This window comes from Orycteropus afer, unplaced genomic scaffold, assembly GCF_000298275.1.
Source record: "Orycteropus afer afer isolate SDZICR_OR568_19922 unplaced genomic scaffold, OryAfe1.0 scaffold00075, whole genome shotgun sequence".
In the NCBI taxonomy this organism is placed as follows: Eukaryota; Metazoa; Chordata; class Mammalia; order Tubulidentata; family Orycteropodidae; genus Orycteropus; species Orycteropus afer.
The window spans coordinates 3,775,904-3,802,857 of record NW_006921662.1 but is presented as its reverse complement, the minus strand read 5'-3'; the positions used below and the strand labels follow the sequence as shown (position 1 = coordinate 3,802,857).

Below are 26,954 nucleotides of genomic sequence, written 5' to 3'. Positions count from 1 at the left end.
TCCTACCTCATCCCATGCACAAAAACAAACTCAAGCTGGATCAAAGACTTAAATGTAAAACCCAAAACTATAAAATTCATCAAATATAAAATAGGGGCAAATCTAGGAGCCCTGATTTACAGCATAAATAGACTGACTATCAAGCATAACCCAGAATGTGCAGGAGATAGAAGAGAAGCTAGATGGCTAGGAACTTTTAAAAATTAAATTTGTATGTGCATCGAAAGACTTCGTCAAAAGGGTAAAAAGAGAACCTACAGATTGAGAGAAAATATTTGCCTTTGGCATATCTCATAAAGGACTTATCTCCAAAATCTATAGAAAATGTCAACACCTCAACACCAAAAAGACAAATAACCTACTTCACAAATGGGCAAAAGATTTGAACAGACACTCCACCAAAGAAGATATACAGGCAGCCAACAAACACATGAGAAATTGTTCATGATTATTAATCATTGTTGTTGTTGTTATTTGCCGTCGAGTCGCCCCCGACTCATAGCGACCCCTCCTTGGGTTTCCAAGGCAGTATCACTACGGAAGTAGGATTGCCCAACCTTCCTTCCAAGGAGTGGCTGGTGGGTTTGAACCGCCAGCCTTCTGGTTAGCAGTCAAGTGCCTTAGGCACTATGCTGAGAGATGCAAATCAAAACAACAATGAGATATCATCTCACTCCAGCAATAATAGCAAAGTTCAACAGGTCAGAAAATAACAAATGTTGGAGAGGTTGCGGAGAGTTTGGAACTCTTGTGCACTGCTGGTGGGATTGTAAAATGGTACAATCATTGTGGCAAATGGCATGGCATTTCCTTAAAAACTGAAAAAAGTACCATTTGACCCAGCATTTCCATTACTAGGAAGATATCCTAAAGAGGTGAGAGACAGTGCATGGACAGACATAAATACACCTATGTTCATCGCAGCACAATTCACTATAGCAAAGTGATGGAAACAACCTAAATGCCCATCAATGGATGAGTGGATAACCAAATTATAGTATATCCACACAATGGAATACTATGCCACATTAAAGAACAATGAGTGATACAGGAATCATCTCACAACATGGATGAACCTGGAGGACATCATGCTGAGTGAAATAAAAATAAGTCAATCACAGAAGGACAAGTACTGTATGAGCCCAATACTGTAAAAAGACAAAGAAAGGTTTGCTTGGAAAAGGGAACTCAGTAGGTTACCAGGATGGGGAGGGAAACGGAGGGATTAATATTGGGCTATTTGGGGCCCACATGCTGATGTGGGTAGGGATATACGGGAAGGATCTATGACCACCATGATAACACTAGGAAATGGTAGGACACTGAATTGTGCACATAAGAGCTAGACGACAATGCTAATACCAACCAATGTGTCCATGATATGCATTGCCATTAACACCAAACACCAGGCTACAGATCAACACATAAACACCTCAGAGGATCAGATGGGGGTCAGTGAACAGGAGTATACTCTAAACCAAGGATTGATTCAGCTGAGGCTAATCTTGCACAGACACCAGTGATACAAAATACCTGCATTCCTTACAGAAACAATAGAAGACAGACACAAAGTAATCCCTCACAGACAACCAGCCACTATGGGAGAGATCCAATAGATCTACTGTCTCAGGACCATAATACTGGGGGACACCAGACTCAACTGGCACAACAAAATACATAAAAGCTTTGCTCCACATCCTGCATTGGTCAGTAGCGACTGGGGTCTGAATATGAAATCAAAGCTTCTTGCTACTGATAGACACTGACTCTTAAGAGCTGGAGTTAATCATTGGTGAGGAATTAGAGCCAGTGAGTTTAGCTGACTAGTGGGTCTTGGAAGCTTGGGATGAAGAATGGAATAATTTAAAAGCTATTCCAAAGTATTGTATGTTGTTTCAAGGTAAATAAACTTACCACATGATGGCTGTGCCTGAGTAGTAGCTGTAATAAAGGAAATAAAGAACAAGAAAACAAATTATTCAAAATTCAAATTTTAGAATATCTCTCCTATAATCAATTCAGAGAAAGGTGATTTAAAATATTTTGACTTTGCAAACTGTCATGTCTATGTATTTGATTTAACAGATAATACAGGGTTTACCATGCTTAGTACATACAATGTTTTAATCTCAAGACTTTAAATGTTATAAACTAAGAATGTGTTCAATAAAATGTGTTCCTACAGTTTATCCAATAAATCAGAATGTGATGGTAACGAAATCAAGACTTTGCTAGTATACATCTAATTGTGATGTTCCATAATGGCTAAATTTTTGAATAGCTGACAAGATTTAAATAAGTCCTCATCCCCTTGATTAATCTCAAAATAAATTTATGTAAGTATAATATAGCTGTTACAAAGTTACACTTCTGTGAAGAAAAAGAATCAGAGAGTTGCCAAGGGCTGATTCATATTCTAGTTCACCTTTTGAAAGATCTTTGCACAAATATTATTATAGTCAGGGTAACAAGAGCTCACTCAACAGATTGAGTAATATTGTTAGTGAACATAGAATTCAGCTGAAGAACTAGGTGAAAAATGTGCTTTGAACAAGCTAATCTTGTCCTTACTTGGAAGACTTCAGTGAAGAACAGTAGGTTTACAAACTCAGCTGTCGCTGATAAACTGTACAGACCAACCACCTGCCGTCCAGTCACATCTAACTCATGGCAACCCTATATGTGTCAGAGTAGAACTGTGACCGATAGGGTTTTCAGTGGCTGATTTTGGAGAAGTAGATCACCAAGATTTTCTTCTAAGGCACCTCTCGGTGGACTCAACTTCCAAACTTTCAGTTATCAGCCAAAAGGGTTAACCATTTCCACCACCCAGAAACTCCGATTTGCAGATACCGTGATTGCTATGGCCATTCCTTTTATGCTTTCTTTCCTCCAGGCTCCCACACTTGGCTGGGACTCTGCAACCAGGCCTGTACTACTCACCACTCGGAATGAAAAGCATCTTTGATAGAACAGTTCTTTTTCATGCTGATACCTGAACTCACTCTTGGAGAAAGAAGTTCTAATACATTTGGTCATTTCTCCAATGTTTTCATAAAACACAGAATACTAGGGGATGCCATCACAACAATATGATGGGTAAAGACAGCAACATTATATCCTCATCTCATTAGCTATTGCAGTGCTGAAATAGATGAGTGCTTTTGACTAATAGCTATTCCACATCCTCATGATTAGAACACTTAATTGAACCACTCAAGGAAAGGACCCCAAGGTAGAGCAACCAAGGAACCCTTCTGTGAGCACATCCCCAGGCCCATGGTGGTATGTCTGCATGACTGAGGGTAAGGTTGTCACCTATTATTGTGGAAATGGTTGGAAAGGCAGTGCTTGCAGAAGTGATCAGGGGCGAATCTGCAAGGAAATAACAGAAGGATAAAGGTTAACGCGTTTGTCTTATTGAGAGGTAAGGGAAACAAACACTCTAGCATAAGTGCTCTAACTGAATCTTTGCTCTAGAAGTACTTGTTTGAATTGACACTTGCTTGATTTTAAAGTGATTCGAAGGTTTATCTACAAATGACCCTTTAAGATAAGCAATATTTTGAGAAATTTGAAGTAAAAATTGCATAAGCTGAGGGGAAACTATGTGCTCCTTGGTATAATCTTACCTGATGTGCTATCTTCTCCAACTAATCCTTTCTCTTTTAATTTTTGGTTTGGCTCCTTATTTTAGATATTTTTATGAAGAGCAGTTACCCATTTGGAATATTCAGTACAGACCAGGCTTTTAGCTTATTTACTCCTCATATCAATATTATGAAATGGGTACTAGCATATGCATTTTCACAGAACAGTAAATTGACACTCAGAAAGTATTAGTAACTTGTCTTCAGGTCAGCTAGAAAGTTGTAGAGGTTGTAGTTGATCCCTGACCTATTTGCAATTGTTTGACATTATCTTTCTCCATTTACGTGAACTTTCATAATGTTGATAATGAAATGTGCCCAGAAAAAGCTTACTGGCAAGGTTCTTTTGCCTAATTTAGTAGGGAGATATAAAAATCTTACAAATTTTGTAAACCAGGATACCTGCAAATAAAATATGGTGTGAAAGAAAAGAACCATATTAAAGTGGGAGTTTCCATTTCATTACCCATTGCATAAAACAGCTACAGCAACTTAATCAAACCTGAGGAGTGATCTTGAGTGGTGATGTTGGAGATGCGTGCAGGTAAGGCAGCAGCCTGGCTGCTGTGTGCAGGGCTGTGGGGGGTTACAGAGGTGAAAGCCTTGTCTGTGGGAAAGGTGGTGAATGTGCTCTCCTCCTCTCTTCTGACACCTGCAATCAAGAAAAGCCATCAACACTGTCACTTGTTCTTGCCACACAAGGACAGTGGTTAGAGAGCCAACGTGAACATGATCCCTGAAGCCAGGCCAACTCCAAACAAGCACTTCTGCTATGCCACGATATATGTGTTCTGCAAAACTGCACTAAAAATATCAAGGCTCATGGGAAAGATAAGTTTGGAGGCAGGCCACTTGAAACTTAGTAAGCAGAGCACACACACATGTTTTAAAGATTTGTGACTTTAGAAGATAGCTTGGAGAGTGCAGGAGGCCAAGCCTCCTGGTCGAGGACTGCCCTTGTTGTTGTTAGTTGCTGTCCAGTGGAATCCAACTCAGAGAACCCCTACATGTTCAGAGCAGAACTGCTCCCTAGGGTTTTCAATGCTGTGACCTTTCAGAAGCAGCTCGTCAGGATTTTCTTCCTTATCGCCTCTCCATGGGTTCAACTGCCAACCTCTTGGCTAGCAGTGGAGAACTTAACCATTTGCACCACCCAGGGACTCCGAGGGCTGTCCTAGGGGACATTAAAAATGCACCGGAACAGTGGAGCTAGATGTGGGTTTGCTAGTGCTGAGGTCTCACAGATGAAAGAGGAGCTCTGGTTTAAAAGGCTACATGAAGGTTGGCACAAGAGGAAGTGCCACCTGACACGTGCTGAGTGAGAGATTCCCTTGGGGGTACACCTCTCTGGGGAGAGAACCCTGGGTGCAGGTGCTTAATTTTAATTTTCTCAAAATAGAGCTGAATGGGTTCCTCCTGTGCAGCAGCTGAGCAGTTTTTCTTCTTCAGCTCAAGGTTACAATTCTACTTTCAGTTTAGGCTCCCTTGCCAGGAAAACATCAAATTGCTTTGGAACCAAAATATCTCCACATTATACTGACATTATTCCCCCTTTCCAGTCACTGAGGAGCTAATTGGCATTACAGAGTCAAATGTTATACCACAAGAAACATGCTATTTATTTCGGACTTGTCAGGCCTCAAAGAACCTAATGCATGGAGCATCTTTCCCCAAATGTCCTATGCAGAATTGCAGCACAGGCAATCAATTTATCTTCATTGAGTGCCTTCTAAGTAACTAGTACTATGCTACTTTGCATGGCAAAAGCAAAATAAGTACAATTCGGGCCCTATCCAAACTCTTTTGATTATTTCACCAGTCAGGATCCCTGGCGTCATCAGTCCAATGATTTGAGATGAATCGCTCATTTGCAGTGAGATTCTCAGGGTCTCAGCAGAGTGCTGCGTGTGTGCACATTCTGCAAAGCTTTGGTGCGAGTGTGCAGGCATCCTCCAGCTACAAATGAGTGTAGTGCATACGTCATACACACACTCCATTAGAAAAGGAAATGTGTCTCAAAAAGATAGACTTTGGTTCTCAGCTCACTTAATTCCTGTTACCCCCAAAATATAACAAAATCATAGTTCCACTGATTAGAATAAATAACATAAACATTGTTCAAGATCCTCAGATTGACAGCCTCAACACAAAAAGGAAAGAACTGACCCTCTGTAAAATATTAAAACCCACAGGGTGTGTTTGAGGTCTTCTTTCACCTTCTTTTCCTTTTCTCTCTCAATAATTCGTTCTCTGAGTCCCCAGCAGCCACAGTGTCCACATCCCCATGCTGCTCTGTGTCCCTCACTCACTCTCCAGGAAGCATTCCAAATTGTCTCTTTCCTCTTTACATGAACACGTCTTTTCCCTCATTGTATAGATAATCTCAGTGATGGAGAATAGGAATGACATTTACTATTTTAATTATGTTTACTTTTGATTAGTGGAATTAGCCACTGTGAGATGAATTTCCTGAGCAGGCCAACGCAGGCCTGACAAATAGCAGGCTAGTTTGTGTGACCATCAGCCCCTGGGATGTCAGTCCTCTTTAGTTGTATTACAATTTCTTCTCATCCACAGTTTCTGAATCTGTAGATTTGCTAAAAGCTAGAGATCTTTTTACTACAGTTCTCATAGCAGCTGAAGTGAGTGCAATGAGGCAGGAGGTGAGGGTAATTCTTCTCCCAACTGTTTAAAATTTGCAGTTTGCCCACAGTGAGTTTTATGCCAACAGGATAATTTTAATCTTTCAAAATAGCAATTATCGTTATAAGGGCTTAACTTCCATGTTCACTTAACACCTACACCCATGGAAGCTACAGTGCCAGCCATATAGCGGCCTCTTTTCTTGCCTTCAACTCTCAGGCACTGTGGTCACTAAACTTATATGTATGGGTATACGCATTTGTTTCCTGAGAAAGGATATGATTGCTTTCTGAGCATTAAAAAAAATGGCATCATAAAGTGAGTTTTTGACATTGATTTTGGAAAGATAAGAGAAAGAATACCTTGATGATTGAATGGGAAACATGAGCATCTATTTCATTGCCGTCATTCTTTAAGTCACTAATTATGGTCACAATTTCTCAATGTTCTTGATTGATAATACGTGTTACCTAATTTTTACTGTTTTGTTGATTGGTAGTATGTCTTTAAGAGAAGAATGTGATATATTATTCCTTAATACGAGCAACAGCAAATTTTCACTGTACAATGGTACTTGGCCCAAATACAAGCAACAGAGTGTCATGTTTCAAGTGTTTCCTCCTGAACACTTATTTGCTAACATTCTCACAATGCTTTCTCTTTATGATTTCATCTCCACTGAAAGGACCTTTGTGATGTGGATCATAACCTAAGAACAACTATAAAAGGATGAAATTTCAAAATCCTCAACTACCAAGTACTACATGTTAACAAATTTTTGGATTTCCTCACACCATTTTTAAAAACAGGCAGTTGTCATTCACTCTTTCAATTTGCATAAATCTAAAGAACCCGCAAACCTGCTGTATCATTCCTGCCAGGAGCAGGGGTGAGTGCAGTAAGGGCAGCCTTGCTGCTGGGTGTGTGATTGTCAGATTCGGCAGAGGGCGCCTGCGAGTTTCCATGCGTGAGAAGGTGAGGCGTCTGTGCTGAGGTAACACCTAAGATAAGAAAGTGAGATCATTACATCAATCTCCTCCCACCTCTGAAGAAAAATTTAAATACTAATAGGTTATAAGCAGCAAATTACTATTACAGTTTACCCAACTGTGAAATGACTCAATCTGTTAAAATGTGTCTGCTAGTTATTTAGGGTATTTTAGTAGAAAGGTGGCATCTGTGTTCCTAATTACATCTCTTTGGTATTGGGACATTCCCTGGACTGTGTGCAGTCATAGAGGAGTCATGTTCCCAAGTTGTTTTTGTTGTTATTGTTTTAAATTTCCAAATCACTACGAGTTTTTTTGGATTATCCATTAACTCTACAAACTGAAATTTGAGACATTTCTTTGTAGGCAGAATAAGAAGAAACCGCCCAATATAGCAGGATCTATTTTATAACAACAACATTTTGGTTTCAGTTTATTACAAATAGAAAAGAAAAGAAGAAAGAATGTGTTTCAGCTATTACATTCACAGAGTGTTAAAAGATCTAATGTTGGGAAAGGTGTGGTGAGACAGTCATACACACACACACAGACACACATGCTAAGTCATATGCATGGAATGTGGAGAATATACAACGAAGGTTAGAGTGTTATCTTTTGGGAATAGGATTTGGTGGCCTGGATTTTCATTTTGTGTATACACACACACACGTACTGTACATATATTGGTAATCATTTTCCAACACACAAACTATTCTTACAAAAATAAGACTACATAATTATATGAATGCTATGCATGTAGACGCTAATTGTAATTATTTTCCAGCAAAAGCAAATTTGAATGGTATACATTATGTCATTAGACAAATGGATTAAGTGATTTCTTATTCTTCCAAAGTGTATCTGTAAGCAGGAAAGCTGTAATTGGGTTCTACAATCCAAAGCAATTTGAAACATGTATTAAATTGCAAAGGTAGAATTTATTCCAGTAGATAATGGAAATAGCACCAGATAGCAAGACTATTTTCTAGAAAAGAAAATGTATCTTTTATTTGAAACCATATATAAGAAACTTTCCAAGCTATTTTCACTATAAGTGTGATTGCACCAAAGCATGTCAGTATTTTAAAATTATGCCTTCACATTTCTCATCCATTCTATTTCAACCTTCTTTTCATTCACACTTTACTAGATCTATATTGCTTTAATTCTTTTCAAGTAAGATTTTTTTTAACAAATGTGTGAATAAAAAGGTAAGAATGGTGTGTGTATGAAGTAAGATGTGGAATATTTAAAATGAAAAGCTCTGGAAAACAGGACTATATCAATAAAAAAGTTCAGCATGAACTGTTCTTCCTAATCTACAGCCACTTTGCCCTCACAGTCTTCCCTAAAAATTTAGGGTAATGAGATTACATGCGTACAAGGTTTAGATAGGTCCAAGGGGAAAAAATGGTGTCAAAATTAAGTATACGTTGCTATAATTGCTATATGAAAGCATTGACCATATATTTAACTGCTTTCTGTAGCTTATAAACTTTAACAGTATGGTACCTAAAATATTGCAATGTACCATAAACAGAATTTCTCTGATGGTTTTATATATGCTTATCATTCATTCAAACTAAGATTAATGATACTGTTGTGCTGTTCAGATAAAGCAGTTCAAATTTAGCCTTTCTTGTCAGTATATATATGAAAACCTCCTTCCCTAAGAAAATGTGATATAGTACATTGTTTCAGAAAAGACATGAAGAGCTCTCATTACAGTTTATTTATGAACTGAATACTGTGGCAGATCCAGTGCTAAACACAAAATGAGCTGATCATTGGCATAATGGGTTCTTGGGAATGTCAATGTCCTTTTTTGACAAAAATAAGGTATTGTACCATGATCATGTCTACATTGCCTGAATGTCACTATGAGGATTTCACAGTGTTGATTAACTGGAAAAAATAAAATAAATAGTGCAAGTAGTCCTGCAAGAAATAATAATAATACAAAAAAATGGTTACCAATCCTCAGTATGAATTATTTTTTTTGAGTAAGTTGTTCTACCTCCAATGGTTGTATGGTAATGAGAGTCTGGAAAGGAGTAGAAAGGAGGAACTGTTTTTACTTTGGGGTGCCTCCCAGGGGAAGCAGGAATGATGAATCCTGAAATACGGTGCACTAACCTGTCTGGGGCTACAAGAGACCTAACTGAGAAAAACTGAAGAAAGATGCTAATGTGGAGTTTAAAGAGCACAGGAAAACTTTCCCCCCATGATTTTACTTAGAGCTCTTTCCTCCCTCCCTCTTCCATTGCCTCTCCCTCACAACATACATTCATTACTTCCATCAACACGTATTTAATAAGCACTTGATACGTTCTCACTTTATATGCTTGAACAAAATCATATACATAATTTAGTTAATGAAAAACTGTCTAGTAACTTTAGAGTTACAAAAGGAAAAAACAAAACAAATTTTTCTTAATACCATTTTACTTAACCATATCTCTGTGCCAACCTGTTATGCCAAGAGCACTAGTACTATTTGGAATATTGCTTGGACCCAGAGGAGATGTGGTCTCTGAGGAGTCATGCGCTCGTTCAGAGATGCTTGTGGGTGAGAATGCAGTGGTGCCAGCAGGTAAGGGGTCACTTGGAGACAGACCACTGGGCTGTCCTGTTGTGGTCAATCCTGTTATATCAATGGAAGCTAGAAGAAGAAGAAAATAAATATGTAAATCATATTATGAAATATGTGCTCAATTGAGTTAAACGCAGATCCACTATGGGGCGTGTGTGCATACAAATAAATATATATGATTATTTATAACATTTATTTATTTATTTATTTACAACATGATACTGACTCAGAAACCCAAGAAGGGGTCACTATCAGTCGGATCCAACTCAATGGCAATGAGTTTGATTTTTGGTTTTACACATATATAATGTATAATTTATATCACACTTACTGCCGACAAATTGAACCCAACTCATAGCGACCTCTCCTTGGGCTTCCAAGGTGGTATCACTACGGAAGTAGATCACCCAACCTTTCTTCCAAGGAGTGGCTGGTGGGTTTGAACTGCCAGGCTTCTGGTTAATTTACACACACACACACACACACATATAAGTGTATATATGTATATGTATATGTATATGTATATATATATATATATATAAAATATACATACAAATACGTATATAAACAGAAATATATGTGCATGTGCATATACATACATGTAAGATATAGATACAAAACAAGTGACAGAACAGTGGCTAAAGATAAAAATGGGGAAATGGAGTTGAAATCAGATATCTCCTGCCTTCTTCTTATTCATTTACTGGCATTTTCAACCACCAAACAATTAGATTCAGAAGAGTGGAACCAATGGGTAAAGATTAAGAGAAATTTTACAAAAGAGATTTTGATCAAGAAAAGAGGCAAATTAAGTTAGAAAAATATTATTAGGAGGAATAGGTTTCCAGGAGAAGAAAATAAAAGACAGTAGTGATGTCCATGTAACAATTAAAAAAGAAAAAAAAAAAAGTCTTTTGATTCAAACAATTCCAGAGAAATATGGGCAAGAGACTGGAGTCAAAATTCACAAACAGATAAACAAATGACACAAATATACAAAAATGTTTTCAACTTCATAATAATAAAAGAAATGTAATTTAGGACATTGAAAAAAGTTTTCCAGACTTCACATTCATTAAAAAAAAAAAAAAAAAGCTGGCAGTGAAGCAGGTGCAGTGTAACAGGCATGAGTGTATGAATGGGCAAAACTTCCTGCAAGGCAAATTAGCACCATGTACCAAAAATGCTCTTTAAAATATCTGTGCTCTCTTACTCAAAAAGTATAACTTATAATAGAATATAGAAACAACCCAAATTTTTTATTTTAAATACTCATTGTGATCTCTGGACATTGGGATTATAGATCTGTATTTTTCCCAAGGTTTCTATGTTTAACATATATTTCTTTCTATAAAGACCAAAATACATACTTTTTAATATTTATTTAACCCAAAGGCATTTTATATTATACAATTGGTTTAATTAATTTAATTGATTTTTATTAACAGGTAAGAGAGAATGGTATAAACAAGGAGGAGGGGCTGGAGAATGAGAGAGTGTAGAACAAGAGTCAAATTGATAGGACAGGATGGAATTAAGAACTCAAATTGAATGGTTGGTTACTCAATAGAGAATTAAGAAAATGGAAGTAGGAAGAACACAAAGAAATCTTTGCTTCATTCATTAATGCCATACAAAGTAATAGAGTGATAGTGCTCAAGATAGAGTGAAACCATTTTTTACTAAATAAAGATAAAAACAATCATATCCATATCAAATTGCCCAATGCCAATGTTCATGTAATGTTGCCAAACTACCTCGGAAACCCAAGGAGGGGTTGCTACTAGGGTCTGACTCGAGGGCACATAACAACAAAACAACAACATTCAGTGATTGCAGAAATCCAAAAACGATGATACAGTTATTTGTTGTTTGCTGTCATTTTCCCAAGACAATTTTAAATCTCCAGAATTTCATAACCAAATAATTCACAAGTAAATCCATCTAGTAACAAACTTTCACCCACAATTACATGCCTAGATATCCAACCAAGTAATCAGCAAGTAGCTACCTCTTGTTTTCAGTGTAAGACAAGTCTAAATGAGTGTGAGAAAAGAAGAGGAAAGACAGAGAAATAGAGAAAATTGGATGAATGGAAGGGAGGGAAGGAAGGAGAGAGGGGGGAAGCAGGGAGGAAGGAGTCACAAACTTAAATTTGCTCAAGAACTTCAATGAGTTTGCATTCACTGTCATCATTATACCCTTTGCCACTGAGTTGATTCCAGCTCACAGTGACCTGATAGGACAGAGTAGAATTGCCTCATGTGGTTTCCAACTTTCTCCCAACTGAGCAACTTAAGGGTTTGAACCACTAACCTTTCAGTTAGAAGCCCCACACTTAACCACCACACCACTGCTCCCAATTGTTGATTTCTTATTTTCAGTTTAAATTAACTTTGCTTTTGAGACAAATGTTACAACATGGTCCTTTTATCACCTCCTCCCACTTTTTAGTTAGATTTGAATTATGGAGAATAGAAGGAAAACCACTCCAAATCCATCATGTAATTGTGCTATTAGTATTCTGAAAAGAGAAACATTCTTAAGGACTATTCTTGCTAGAAAAATTCTGACTAGAATCCAGAAACATAACATGTTCAGAAAACTACCCTCCTACCTAGAGCCCTTAATATCCTTGTATACATTTTACACTCAGAGCATATTCCTTAATTGCACAAATAAAAATGTAATTTAGGATTAACAAACAAGGTTCAATGGGCAATTCCACATTGCCCCTCTACTCATGTTTTCAAATGACCCTGGTTTCGTTGTCTGAGGGCATGTTACAATCGTCAGTACAGAGGTCATTGGAATCTCTGTCAATAAAATGACATGAGCCTTCTTTTATCTTTACCATTCACTCCTCATTCCACCCTATACTCATTCCCCTCCTGCAAAAATAGCCAGTTATATATTGAAATGAATTTATTAATCTGTAAAAAAAAAAAAAAAAAAAAGGAGATCCTAAATTGCATATGAGTTGTTGTTAGGTACAGGCAAGTCGAGTTGACTTTCAACTCAGTGACCCCATGTGACATAGTAGAACTGTTCCATAAAATTTCCTTGACTGTAATATTTCCAGAAGCAGATCACCAGGTCTTTTTCCTGCCGAGCAGCTGGGTGTACTCCAATCACCAGCCTTTTGATTAACTGCTGAGTGCTTAACCTTTGCGACACCAGGTCTGCTTAAATTGCATGTGAGTAGGTGGTTCCTCGGAAACCCAAGGAGGGGTCACTATGAGTTGGGTCCAACTCGATGGCACATAACAACAACAACAACCACAGGTGGTTCCACTGTGCAGCACAGAACAACAGGTAGCATAGACTGATCATAATCTGCTAAGTATGAATGACTTTCACATATTTATTAAATCTCTCCTCCAAATTTAGAACTATGAAATTGTTACACCTGATCTTTGAAAAATAAGAGGTTATGCACCTTATGGAGATTCAGGAGCATTTTCTGCTACTCTTTGCATATCTCTTTGTTTACCAAGATGTGAAACAAATTCTATTTAATTACAAAACAAATTCCTACAATAACAACAATTCTCAGAATATGTCAAATGTACTTCATTTAGAGCTGTGCATTCTCACTGTTAAATCAGAATTTTCTCAATGGCTTTCTTTACTGTCTTAACCTGTTTTAATATATACTGCCAAGATTTAACAAGAAATAATTTTAAAATAAATTCTCAATAACAGTTGTTTGGGTGATATGATTTATTTTTAACTATGTGCAATTTAATTTTCTTTTTTTGATTAGCATGTAATACTTATGAACTGATTTTCAGCATGTTTCTTTTTAAATTTCATTTTTCTCAGGATAAATATCATTGTTAAGATTCTCACTCCAGTTATGCCAGTAGAGTTAGGAAATGGTTATTTAAAAATATCTTCATAATCTCAAAGCCTCTGTATATCTTTAAACAAGGAGAAATTATTTAATTATTATTACATTTAATTATATAAATTATTATATATTTAATCTAATATATAATATTGTATATAATATATGTTATTTCTCATAGTATTCCTAAACCCATTTGTTTGAATTACAAAGTTTTGTGACCTAACTTAAATTCATTTATTTGTTGTATTAATATTTTAAAGAGAAGTTTGACTCCTGCCATGTTATTTACTGGCAATTTTAAGAAAGCTTACAATTTTTACACAATAATACATGGACAAATACTATATTCAATAAGTTATCAAATATTATATCTATAAACAAGGTATTGAAACACAAGTGAATGGCAAGAACCATTCAATATTGTAAAGTTATCTACAAAATTAATTCATTGACTAATAATATAAAATTCTACTAATATTAAATACATAAAATTTACACCAAAAAATAAAATAAGTAAAAGGCCCATATAGTTCTTACCAGTATTAGAAAGCGGCAAGCCTTGTCCTGCAAAAAGGAAAACAATTACCTTTTAGAAATGTTGAAAGTCAAATTTTATACATAAATATGTTAACACATGTTAGATGTATATATACATATATATGTTATAGCAAAAAAAACAATCTCATTGCCGAGGAGTCAAATCTGACTCATAACTACCCCTCCTTATTTTCCCATGGCGGTATCACTACAGAAGTAGATTGCCCAACCTTCCTTCAGAGGAAGTTTGAACCGCCAGCCTTCCTGTTAGCAGTCAAATGCCTTACGCATTACTCCACCAGAGCTCCTATATATATGTTAGATCTGTGTATACACACACACACACACACATATATACATATTATATGTGTACTTTATATGTCAATTAACATTTATGGAGCAGCAGTTTTCAGTACCTTTTATGCTAATTAAACTATATTCCTTCTTTTAATGCCTAAGTATGTCAAAACTAGGCTATTATTTTTTTTATTTCCAGGCAAAATAAGTAATAAAGGAAAGGAGAGCTGTTAGGATTAGTTTAAAGCCAGCAAAGGTCATTGGAGTGACTTTTAACAAGTTCCTTACCAAATGCCACCTCAGAAACCCAAGGAGGGGTCGCTGTGAGTCAGATCTGACTCAATGGAAGCGTCTTGTGTTATACTACTACTACTACTTACCAAATGCATTAATGTATTTATCTAATGATTTTTTACTAAGCTCTTACTATGTGCTAAGTAGGTTTATGCTACATGTTAGTGGTGCAGTGGTTAAAGCACTCACCCGCAAACCAAGAATTCTGCAATTGAAACCCACTACCTCATGAGAAAGATATGGCAACTGCTTCCATAAAGATTTACAACCTTAAAAATCTGTCCCGTAGGGTCACTATGAGTCAGAATCACTCAACAGCAATGAGTTACACTGCTAAGGAGTCAATTCGGACTCAAAGCAACCCTATAGGACAAGATAGGACTACCCTATAGAGTTTCCAAGGCTGTACATTTTTACAGAAGCAGATTGGTACATCTTTTTCCTTCAGAGCAAGTTGGTAGATTCAAACCACTGACCTTTCAGTTAGCAGCCAAGTGCTTTAACCACTGAGCAACCAGGCTCTTCTCAAAATATAATTAAGATAGGGTATTTTCCTAACCTTAATTTGCAGCATCTAGTATGAGATACAGACCAAAAAAAAAAAAAAAAACAGTGTGATAATGAGTGAGGCAGGAAGTGCTATAGGAAGATACAAGGATCACTATTTCAACACCCAGGTTGGTGGTGGAGAAGGTTTTAGAGAGGGTTTCTTGGATGCATTTAAGTGGCGACATAAAGAATTATAACTACCATAGCTTCTAAATCTTTTTATGAAGTTAAGATTACTCTGAAAAATTTTGGATAACCATTAGAGGTCTTTAAGGAGACCTTTATCAGGGAAGATTTGCATATTAGATCAACCTGTGAACTGGAAAATGGATTATCAGAAGGAAAAGCTTGAGACAGGATAATCAGGAGACTTGACAGAAAGCATATGGGAGAAGGTGATGTCCTACATCAGGGAAACGATACCAAAAAAAGGAGAGAGGAGATTTTGAAATGTGGATTCAAAAGACACTTCAGTGTAGAGTCATCAGAATTATAAATTGTTGGAAGTGAGCATGGTGAAGGAGTTATAAGGAAAATATTCAGGTTCCTAGTTTAACCTACTAGTGCATTGCAGTAGATAGATTGTGGGAGTTTTCACTGACCTAAGGAAGAAAGAATCTCAACCGGTGGGAGAAGGACTGATTTTCTAGAGGGTTGTAACTCAGGATGTAAATCTGGGCTGAGACTGTCGATCAGCATATAAATTGATATTGCAGCTACAGGAGGAAAGTCCCCAATGTACATACAATGGAAGGTCCAGGATAGAATCTTGAAGAAAATGAGTGTTTAAGAAGTGGGCCAAGCACGAGTTGACTAAGGGGTATTTTAAAGTTTGTTTTAAAATATACCTACGTTATGGGCCATCCAGATGATCTCCTATAAGGAAGCACTCCCTCCCAACTCCAGGACCAACACCATCCCTTTAGCATCAGCTACAACTTATTGTCCAAGATCAAAAAGAAAAGAGGAGACAGTGGCTTATGGAGTCACTTTCCCCAGGTGTAAATGAAGTAAGGTGCTCTTAATAATGAATGCCCAGCCCATCCACCACACACACACACACACACACACACAGAGAGAGAGAGAGAGAGAGAGAGAGAGAGAAAGAGAGAGAGAGAAGTAGGCCAAGGAAGGCTGGTGAAGGAGATCAAATTTATTTTGAAAAACAGGAAGAATGAATACTAAAGTAAATATGCAAAAAAGGCCACATACAGGTTAAAACGTCTCAGAGAAATTAATTTAATCTGAGGTACTTTTAAAGCAATATATAAAGGAGTACATAATGTTTAGTATTTTGATCAAAGTTTTGTAAAGAAGGTCAAGAAATAAATTACCAAAACAGAGAAGAGAATTTCTACAGTTTTATACTTTTAAAGTATACTTCATAAATATTATAAATTTATTATTATTAACTGATAATCTTTACCGAATGTTCACAGGAGCCAAGCTCTTGATTTTTTTTTTTTTTTTTTTTGCTTTTAAATATCACTACAGTGCTATGAAACTGAGAGAAGTGTCTGAGCCAAGTTTGTAGGGCCAGTATGTGTTAGCCCAGGCTTGAACCTGAGCCTGTCTGGTCAGCAGGCCATGCTCCCAACTCTCAGGCCTCCTGTTTTCCTCATCAACTGTGTTTGAAATCTTCCTCTCCATCTGAACTTTCCAACATGGATATTCTTTTAGCCAGTGTTTTATGTTCTAGAGAGACTGATATTTATCAAAACTCATAAACTAAGGAGAAAAAAAAAATCGTCATCGGATTAGACTGCAGAGTAAATAACTAATAATGCTGCAAATATTAAAATAAACTTGACCCTAAAATGGTATTCACATCAAATCAGATTGAGTGAATGTTGTATAAGTACAGACAAGTGTTAAAGAAAATTCGGAAGACTGTCAATTTAATTTGCCACAGTATATTATTTTGACAGGAAAGTCAACCAGACTACCATAACATCAAACTAAGGTATTATAACTCTCACAACTCTTGCCTCCTGTTTAGCTGTGAAGATAGCATATAGCATATAGACCTCAGGAACAAAATAAAAATGCCACACACACACACATACGTATGTGTGTATATAAGTGTGAGTGTATAATTTTTTTCCCTCCTGATCTAATCATTGCCCCATATTCATTATATGCCAAAATCATTTAAAGATTTTCTTTCTTGCAACAAAATTTAACATCTTTGGAAAATAACATATTCATTACTGTCAAGTCCATTCCAACTCATAGAGACCTTATGGGACAGAGTAGAACTGCCCCAAAAGTTTCCCAGGCTGTAATCTTTAGAGAGACTGCCACATCTTTCTCCCACAGATCAGCTGTTGTGTTCAAACCCCCGAGTTTTTTGGTTAACAACCAAAAACTTTCTTCTGTGTCCATGCTTAATGACTAAGAAGTTTAATCTCTAACTCTGAATCTTAATTCTTCTACTGAGTGATTTTTTAGGCTATAACACTGTAGCTTATTTTATGTTTTATTTTAACTTCTCCATGTAATATTGTATAGACATACACGCACACACACAATGTCTTTTACCTTTTTTTTAGAGAAAATTTCAAGCCTCAGTCATCATGACTTAGGCTCAATTTAAGACTACCAATTACTGACTCACCAAGGTCAAAATTGCATGTTCTTATGGTCACAGAATCTTGACAAGCAGATTTTCAGAATCTGCAATATTTTTAATAATAATGATAGATAACATGAAACTCTTTCAGGCACTCAAAAATTTTCATAAAAACTCAAACCAAACTCACTGCCGTCAAGTCAATTCAACGCATAACAACCCCTCCTTGGATTTCCGTGACAGCATCCCTATGGAAGTAGATTGCCTGATCTTCCTTCCGAGAGTGGCTGCTGGGTTTGAATTGCCAGCCTTCTGGTTAGCAGTCAAATGCCTTAGGCACTATGCCCACTAGAGCTCCTAAAAATGTTCATAGAAACACTCTAAAATAAAAAAGAAAATCTTCAAGGCATCCTAAAATTTAAGCCAATGAGCCTAAGAAAATATGTAGGCACCACACCTCTCAATGCATCCTGTAACACTTTAATTTAATAATCTATATCCAGTAGATTATATATTTTTTTCAGTTTTTTAAGGTCCAAGATAAGGCCATATAAATCTCATCTACATGCAATAGCTTAGTTAAAAACCTAACTAATGTCTAAAGGTCATGTTCAAAAAAAAAAAAAAATCAAATAATGGAGACTGTCTTTACATATGAAATAAGGTAGAGGGAAAGTATAGTTGCTGAAGAGAAGACTGTACTTCCAAATGCTTGTACTAATGTATAGATGTTTGTCCTGAATTCTATGAACAACTACTTCAATTGTTTGTTGCATTTCATGTATGCAGACATTATCAAAACATTAGTGAAATTATAGGTACAAGGGATTGTGCTGCATCAAGGAAACCTGATAAGACTGATTGTGTCAGATACTCGATCATTTCATAACTTACCCATTTGGTTGTAGTATATGGTCACAGATAGATTTAAAGTAGTTTTCTCAGTTGATTGACCTGTCTAAACAGCTCTACAGCTCTGTGTTTTATATACCCTAGTTCACATATTACTTAAAACTGACAGTGTGCTAGAGTGGAGTTCAACAGACTTGGCAAAAGCAGATAAAATATTTTCATAACATATTTAATAACTTATTGTTATTAACTGTCTCAATTAGGCCCCTGAGTCCTGGTGAACCCCACATACAACAGAATGAAATGGTGTCCAGTCTTGTGCCATCCTAATTATCAGTAGTGAATCAGACCATTGTCACCGATAGGATTCTCACTGGCTGATTTTTAGAAATAGATTGCCAGCCCTTTCTTCCTAGTCCAACTTAGTTAGGAAGCTATGCTGAAATTGGCAACAACATAGTAACAAGTAAGCCTTCACTGACAGACAGGCAGTGGCTGTGCATGAGGTATACTGACTGGGAATAGCTTGGAAATTATATTAATATGCATAGTACATGTATAGATCCAATTGTTCAGTACAGATAATGAACAGTGCTAGGAGGGTCTGGAAAATTAGTAAAGGAAAAAGACATGAAATGGCAGTGGGAACTAAGAGAGCTCGTGTAGTTGTGTTACAATAGAGACACAGCATCAATAGCTCTTAAAGTATGAGCTGAATGGAGCTCAGATTTAATTCTGTAAGTGCATTTATGGTGGCTTTTCAAATAAGTATAATAAAATATGTCACAGTAATGTCATTATTACAGTATTATCCTTTGACTCTTCTGGGGAATAAATTGTATGCTTTTTTCTTTTCTTTTAATACAAGTGCTCTGTATATTTTTATTGCATAAGAACATTTAATAATATTTCAGTAGGTGGCACCATAGCACCAAAAATCTGTAAATCATCTCCCCCCCCCCATTGCTCTATTCCCCATTATAATCCTGTTGTGAATCACCAATGGAATTGACTAGGTACATTAAACAGATGAAAATGAAGATAACAAAGCACTTGATCTTCAAAGTTGTGTTATTCCAACACATGTATTGTTACTGAATTTACCTTTCCCAATATGTTTCTTTTAAAACTCAAAATGTTTAAGTGATCACAAATCAAAGTTACCTTGAAGTTACACCCCTAAATCCCCGATCAGAGATTTCAGCAAAAACTAGGGATCAATTTGAGTGAAAATGACATTTCAAAAGACATACTTGGCTTTAAATACCACCTGCTGTCCCTCATACCCCCCTACCAAAAAAAAAAAAAAAAAGAAAGAAAGAAAGAAATAGAATGCCATTTCCAAAGAGATTTAAACTGGTCTAGTTCTGGAAATCTAAGTGAAGTGCAAGGACAGAAGGGTGAAACAGAATAGATTAAATAAATATGTATTTTCAGAATGTACTCTAAAATGAACAGGGGCATGTTTTGAAGGTTCAAAATGCATGCTTGACCTCCATAAACATAAAGTTCATATAAAAATGGTAAAAACAAATTAAAATAAAGAATTAAAAGTTAAAGAAGATAGATATGTATTGTTTACCTTTCTTAGTAAAACATCATAATAATAAAGCACATGAATGAAAACGAAAGCTTTCTACTTTTACTTACTTTGCAAGCCTGGTGTGTGATCCACAGACAGCAAAGCCAGCAAACCATATCAAATTAATAGCTATTTATTGGGTATATGCTCTGTACAAGTGATAAAGAGGCATCAGGATTTCAGAGAACCATAGGAAATGAAATAGTCCTTCTGTTCCTCCAGTGGCTTTTCAATATAGTAATGAAGAGAGTTAAATGAAATGGTATATCAGACTCTGAGCTAAATTCTTTATGAATATTTTTGCATTTAATTATCTAATCAAGCCAATGAGTCAACAACTGTTTTTCCTATTTTATAAGGAATATAACTGAGTCTTAAAGGGACTTAGGGAACTGGTCACAGTCACACACCTAGGAGATGTTAGATGTGAGTAGTGTGGTGTGTCTAATAATAACGTTTTTTATTTTCAACCCAAACCCGATGTCTTTCCATTGGCTATATTTCTTTTAATATACATGAAATCTCCTGAATCAAACAGTTGCTGCTTACCAACAGAATATAATTTCAAAGATTATTGCTCATACAGAAACAGGATTTTGATTATCTTTGTTGACATGTAGTTTGTTTGACAATGAGACCCAATGGGCTGAAATGCCTTCTGACTTCATTCAGGAAGGTTACAGCAGCCCATGTATTTCAATTCTCAGTTGAATGTTCTTTGAACAATTCCATTCTGTCAGCTACTCCTCTTAATTGGATCTTTTAAAATATCCTTTAAGTTAGTTTATGGCGACAATTTTATATCCTTGATTCCAACACCACAACAATGAAAATAACCGATTCCTAGAACTTAACAATATTGTATTTCATTTATTGCCAGTAATCAATAGATGAACACTGAGAAGCTGTCCGTGACCCCTAAACAGATTAATGTGTGTGTCCTAGTTCCCTTTATTTTCTTCCTGGAAGGTAAGAGTAAAGACACTTCCTGAAGCCAAGATTTCATATACATATGTGCAGTGTATATACCGGTGTATATGTGTGGGTGTGAGAGAGAAAAGGAAGGAAAGAGAAGTTTCCAAATGGAAATAAGTATGTAAAATGTAGAGCAGGTAGAAAAAAAGGAGAAGTGGAAGACAAGAAGTAGGGATGGAGAAAAAAATATGAAAGGGGACTGGGGTTAAATGAGGCAAGTTGAATACATGAGCTTATCCTCTCACAAAACTCAGCAAAGGGCAGTGAAGGAATAAAGGCATAAATCCTCAAGGACAAAGACAAGAAGAAAAAAGATGACATCAACAAAAGTTTTGAAAAGAAACATCAGCCAAGCAAATAGTGACTAGTTTACCAGACAAAAGAACAAGAATGCTATAGCTTAAGACTACAGGTGCAAAGAAGTCAAAAGAAGCAAACTAAATTCCCCCTACAGAATCTTGAAAAGCCACAGGAGATGGAGGTAGTGTGTATATGGGAAAGTAATGGGGAGTCCCTGGATGGTGTTAACTGTTAACATGTTCAGCTGGGAACCAAATGTTGGAGGTTCACGTGCCCCGAGAGGTGCCTCAGAAGAAAGGCCTGAAGATCTCCTTCCAAAAAATCAGCCATTGAAAGCCCTCTGGACTCCTCTGACATGCATGGGGTTGCCAAGAGTCAGAACCTCCTCAACAGCAACTGGTAAAAAGCAAAAATTTACCCATGAACCGTGAGACAACTCCTTCAGCATGCCCTTCCCCTCACACACACAGGCACATACACAGCCACCTCCCGCTACTCAGCTCCTGGAACGCTGACATCCAGGTTCAGAGCCACAAACTGGGAGACCGCCTGAGAAATCTGACCATCCTCAGGAAAACATTAAAGATATGGAGGAAGGATAAGAAATGGGGCTACTGCCTTGTTAGTGTAGCAAGGTTCATGAATTTGCAAAGTCCTCCATGCCTACAAAACTTCAACAAACTGTTTTCAAGTGTCACTCATCGACGAATGACCATCCAAGAAATACTAGACAGGTGCCTGTAACAAGAAAGACAGAGACCAAGATAATCAGAAGAGGGCCCTGAAAGAAATATAGACAATGTAAGGAGGAGAAAAAAATCTAAACCCAACTGTAATTCGTATTCACATAAATGAGATGACCATTGCATCCATAAGCAAAGAGCGAAGGGTTATTTAAGGCAACGTGCAAGACTAAGAAAGGTAGTCAAGAGATAGCGGCGAAAGGTACAAGGAAAAAAAAAATCAACAATTAACAGGATAATAAGAATAGCATAAATACCAATTCAAAATGGCAAAATGTTTTATTCCAAAAAGCAGGAAAACAAGGATGGGGAATAGACTGGTGGCAAGGGACAATTCTTATTTACTATAAGCACTTATAGTATTATTTAAATGTTCAGACTATGCATATACACATATACATACACACATATGAATAAAGATACAAACGAAGAAAGGTATTGGTGTGTGAAATGGAGTTGAGAATAAAAAGGGCAAATGCATAGGAGTTTAGAGTTGAACAAAAACAAGGAATTTATTAGTTTTTAACATAGTCATCATATCTACTTCTCTCCAAAAAAATAATCATGTGAAGTGTCACAAATACCCTTTTTTACATGTGAGCACATATGTGTATATGCACACACATGAACAAATTTCTAAAACTAGGCATATTTTTATACATCTTTATATTTGTCTTAAAACATCATTTCATCAGGTACGTTGATTAACTAAATGATATGGAACAAGACAACTAAAAAACAACTAAAAAACCTCATAATAAAGACTAGACGACTATGTGTATGAAAAATTGGTTACTTTGTCTTATTTTTTATTTTAAAATATTTACCTGTTTTAGGGGAAAAAGACTAGCTTTCACCTTATGCTTAATGGTGACCAATCTTAGTTGTTTGATTTAGAGATCATGTTTTAAAATATCCAATAGCCAAATTGTTTTCAGAAGTACTTTATGCTACATGCCCCTTGGAGAAATTTACAAAGTATGTCAACATATTAAAGGCATTAAAGGGAGTCCTTGGGTGATCTTTGACTGCTAAGTGAAAGGTTGGCAGTTGGAACCCATCCAGAGGTGTCTAAGAAGAGAAACTTGGAGATTTGCTTCCATAAAGTTTTGGAGGCTGCTTCCACACCCTTGAAAACCCTGTGGAGCACAGTTCCACTCTGCAGACATGGTGTTGCTGTGAGTCTGAAAACACTCAACTACACATCGCTTATCAAAGAAAGTTGACAGAACATATTAAAGCACTGAGAAATGTATGTAGCTTTCTTTAATCGAAGATCTTCCATTCCCCCCCCATGGAAATAAACACACTGTAGAAATTCTCATGAAATATGAGTGTCATGGAACTCAAATGTTCCTGAGAAAGCCCTCTTACGAATTTCTGGTACATATTATAGTTTCAAAGGAGCTCTGACAGCAGCATTTGGCTGCTAACCAGAAAGTTGGTGGTTCAAACCCACCAGCTGCTCTGTGGGAGGAGAATGAGGCAATCTACTTGTGGAAAGATTTACAGACTTGAAAACCCAATAGGGATCACTACGAGTAGGAATCAACTGGATGGCAGCGGGCAGGTTTTTTTTTTTTTTTTTTTTTTTTTTAAATCTTAACTGTGCATCAGGTAAGGAGTTCTGGTGGCACTGGGTTAAAGCACTGGGCTGCTAACCAAAAGGTTGGTGGGCAAAAGATAAGGCAATTGCTTCGGTAAAGATTTACAGCCTTGGAAACCCTGTGGGGCAGTTGTACTCTGTCCTTTAGGGTTTCTAGGAGTCAGAATCAACTCAATCAATGGCAGCGGATTTTTGTTTTGTTTTCTTTTGTTTTTTGTTGCATCAAATTAAAAATACAGATTCCTAGGGTCCATATTGGAAATTCTGATTTAGTAGATTTGAGTAGATTTGATCTATGCACTGATATTTTCTTAAAGCTCTAAGGGGAATTATGATGTAGAACGATGAAATACGATGACCTGTTGTTAATGAAGATGTTTCTTTATGCATATACTCTTTGAAAACATTTCACAGAATAGATTGATTCCCATTCTCAGTGTCTTTTTGTTTATTATATATATATAAAAAAATGTCTCTTTTCATTTGTTTACAGCCAAGGATAAATATCTGATATACAAAATACACTTCAGATATTAAACATTTTTAATTATACCAAGTGTTTACTGTGGGAGCCCTGGAGTAGTGCCTAAGGCTCTTGACTGCTAACCTGAAGGCTGGCCGTTCGAACCCACCAGCCACTCCTCGGGAGGAAGGTTGGGCAATCTACTTCCCTAGTGATACCGCCTCAGAAACCCAAGGAGGGGTCTCTATGAGTTGGATCCGACTCCACGGCACATAACAACAACAAGAACAAGTGCTTAATAAATGTATGTGCTCTTAGCTTTTTTCTTCCTTTAGAACAGGTTAAGATCATAGTTAAAGAAATACAAAGAATCAGCAAAGGATGTTTGTTGAAGCGGTAAAATAGTTTTGTTAGTGTCTTTAGTATATATAATATAACGATATTCACTATTTAATAAGCATCTACTATGTTAGTGTCACAGTGATAAATAATTTTACATATCATTTTATCTAATCGGTACAGGAACGCTACAAAGTATATTATCCTTTTTTTTAATGCATTTTTATACATTTATGCATCCAATAGATTCCCACTCTGAGCAACCTTCATTGGGTTTCCCAGACAATAAATCTTTATGGAAGTAGATTGCCCCATCTTCCTTCCGCTGATCAGATGGTGCATTTTAACCTTCCATCTTCTGTTTAGCAGTCAAATGCCTTAGGCACTGCGCCGCTAGAGCTCCTGAGTAGTATGTTGTTGTTGTTGTTATGTGCCGTAGAGTCGGATCCAACTCATAGTGACCCCTCCTTGGGTTTCTGAGGCGATATCACTATGGAAGTAGATTGCCCAACCTTCCTTCTGAGGAGTGGCTGGTGGGTTTGAACCGCCAGCCTTCTGGTTAGCAGTCAAGTGCCTTAGGCACTATACTACTAATGCCACGCTGCTAAATATTTTTACGTATCATTTTATCTAGTCATTACAGAAACGCTACAAAGTATATTAGCCTCTTTTTTACAAACAAAGGCTCAAAACAGTAAGTACATTTATACAAGTTTAAAGGACAAGGAGGAAAAAGTTTGGATTTTAATGTAGATCCATTGGATTCTAAAGAACTTCATTCTTGTTCAAATACATTCTTGTATCCAAAAAATACAGATACATAATGTGAAATGCGACGGTTGTGCTAAGAGCTATAAGGGACCCAACAATGAGTCAGTGGGATTCAGATTAAATCACACACAAAAATATTTCAAGTAAAAATTGCTAGATGATGACTATAAAAAAGGTAGATAGATACCGCTGAGGAAAAAAGGGGAGGGGGGAGGAGGAATGAGGACAGGACGATGACACATTAAAACCACAGCATGAACTTGTCCTTCATCCTTATTACTCAAATTCTCAAGGGAGGAAAAAAAGAACACACTAAAAACTACTATGCTCTTAATATGTCCGTACTTGGTTTTTAAAAAGAAAACAAAAACAAATCACTTCTACTGATTACCTATAATAAGTGGAGAGAGTGAGCGAATAGGTAAGTGAGGATCTCTGTAGAGAAAAAAATAGTGCCAGGAGGGCGCGGGTCTCTGCATTTATTTAATCTAATTCTCTAACAAACTCCTTATAGCAGCATCCGGAAAACTAAATTAACCCTGAGTGAAATCTAACTTGGGAGTTCTGATGGCGTAGTGCCTAAAGCACTTGACTGCTAACCAGAAGGCTGGTGTTTCAAACCCACCAGCCACTCCTCCGAAGGAAGATTGGGCAATCTACTTCCGCAGTGATACTGTCTCGGAAATCTAATTTATGTCATTCTTCAGTGAACTAAATAAAAGATACTAAAAAAATAACCAGAAAATAAGTGCTAAGTTATAAGGAGTCCACTTAACAGGAACTAGTCACAAACAGAATCAAATGTGTGCTTTGGCTTGCACAAAGGCCTCCCCCCAACCCCAAAGCTGAAGATACCAAAGCAAGGCTGATAAACGCACTACTAATTTCTTGTCATTTCCCCTTAATGAAAACTCTGAACAGAAACACTTGGGTTACTTTCAAAGTCATGAAAGTAGCCCAGGCATAATAGGAAAAGCTACACTTTCAAACAGAAGAGGCTTTCCAAGTGTCGTTCTCACAAGGCTGCTGTTTGCACAGCTAAAAGCTAACAGCGGTGTCTTTACTGCTCTTGTGGTTTCTCCTCTTCGGTGTACTTCTGTTTTTCTAATTCTAAGTCTTTATAGGAAAGGAAGAGGTGCAGCTCGTGCGGTTAAGCATACAAAAGCTTCCAAATGGTGCAATGGGTTGCCATAGCACCGGCATAATCAGCCCTATCTCGGGGTTAAAACCACAACTTCTCCAGTTCAAGTTGAAGCTGCCTGATTATACATTTAACTGCTACAAAATACTGAATTCTAATTTGATTTGTTTTCCTTTCAGTAGAAATGTATCTCAAAGATAAGGCT

General features: G+C 36.8%; 1 protein-coding gene across 1 annotated transcript in view; it reads right to left on the bottom strand.

Annotated features, from left to right (window-relative positions):
* PTPRC (protein tyrosine phosphatase receptor type C) overlaps positions 1-26,954 on the bottom strand; it is a 220,135-nt gene that overhangs the window by 69,316 nt on the left and 123,865 nt on the right. The window contains exons 4-7 of the mRNA XM_042780975.1: positions 9,753-9,944; positions 7,150-7,294; positions 4,153-4,295; positions 1,915-1,941 (exon numbers count right to left, since the gene is read on the bottom strand). Coding sequence (XP_042636909.1) covers positions 1,915-1,941; positions 4,153-4,295; positions 7,150-7,294; positions 9,753-9,944 — 507 coding nt within the window. The remainder of the gene's footprint in view (positions 1-1,914; positions 1,942-4,152; positions 4,296-7,149; positions 7,295-9,752; positions 9,945-26,954) is intronic.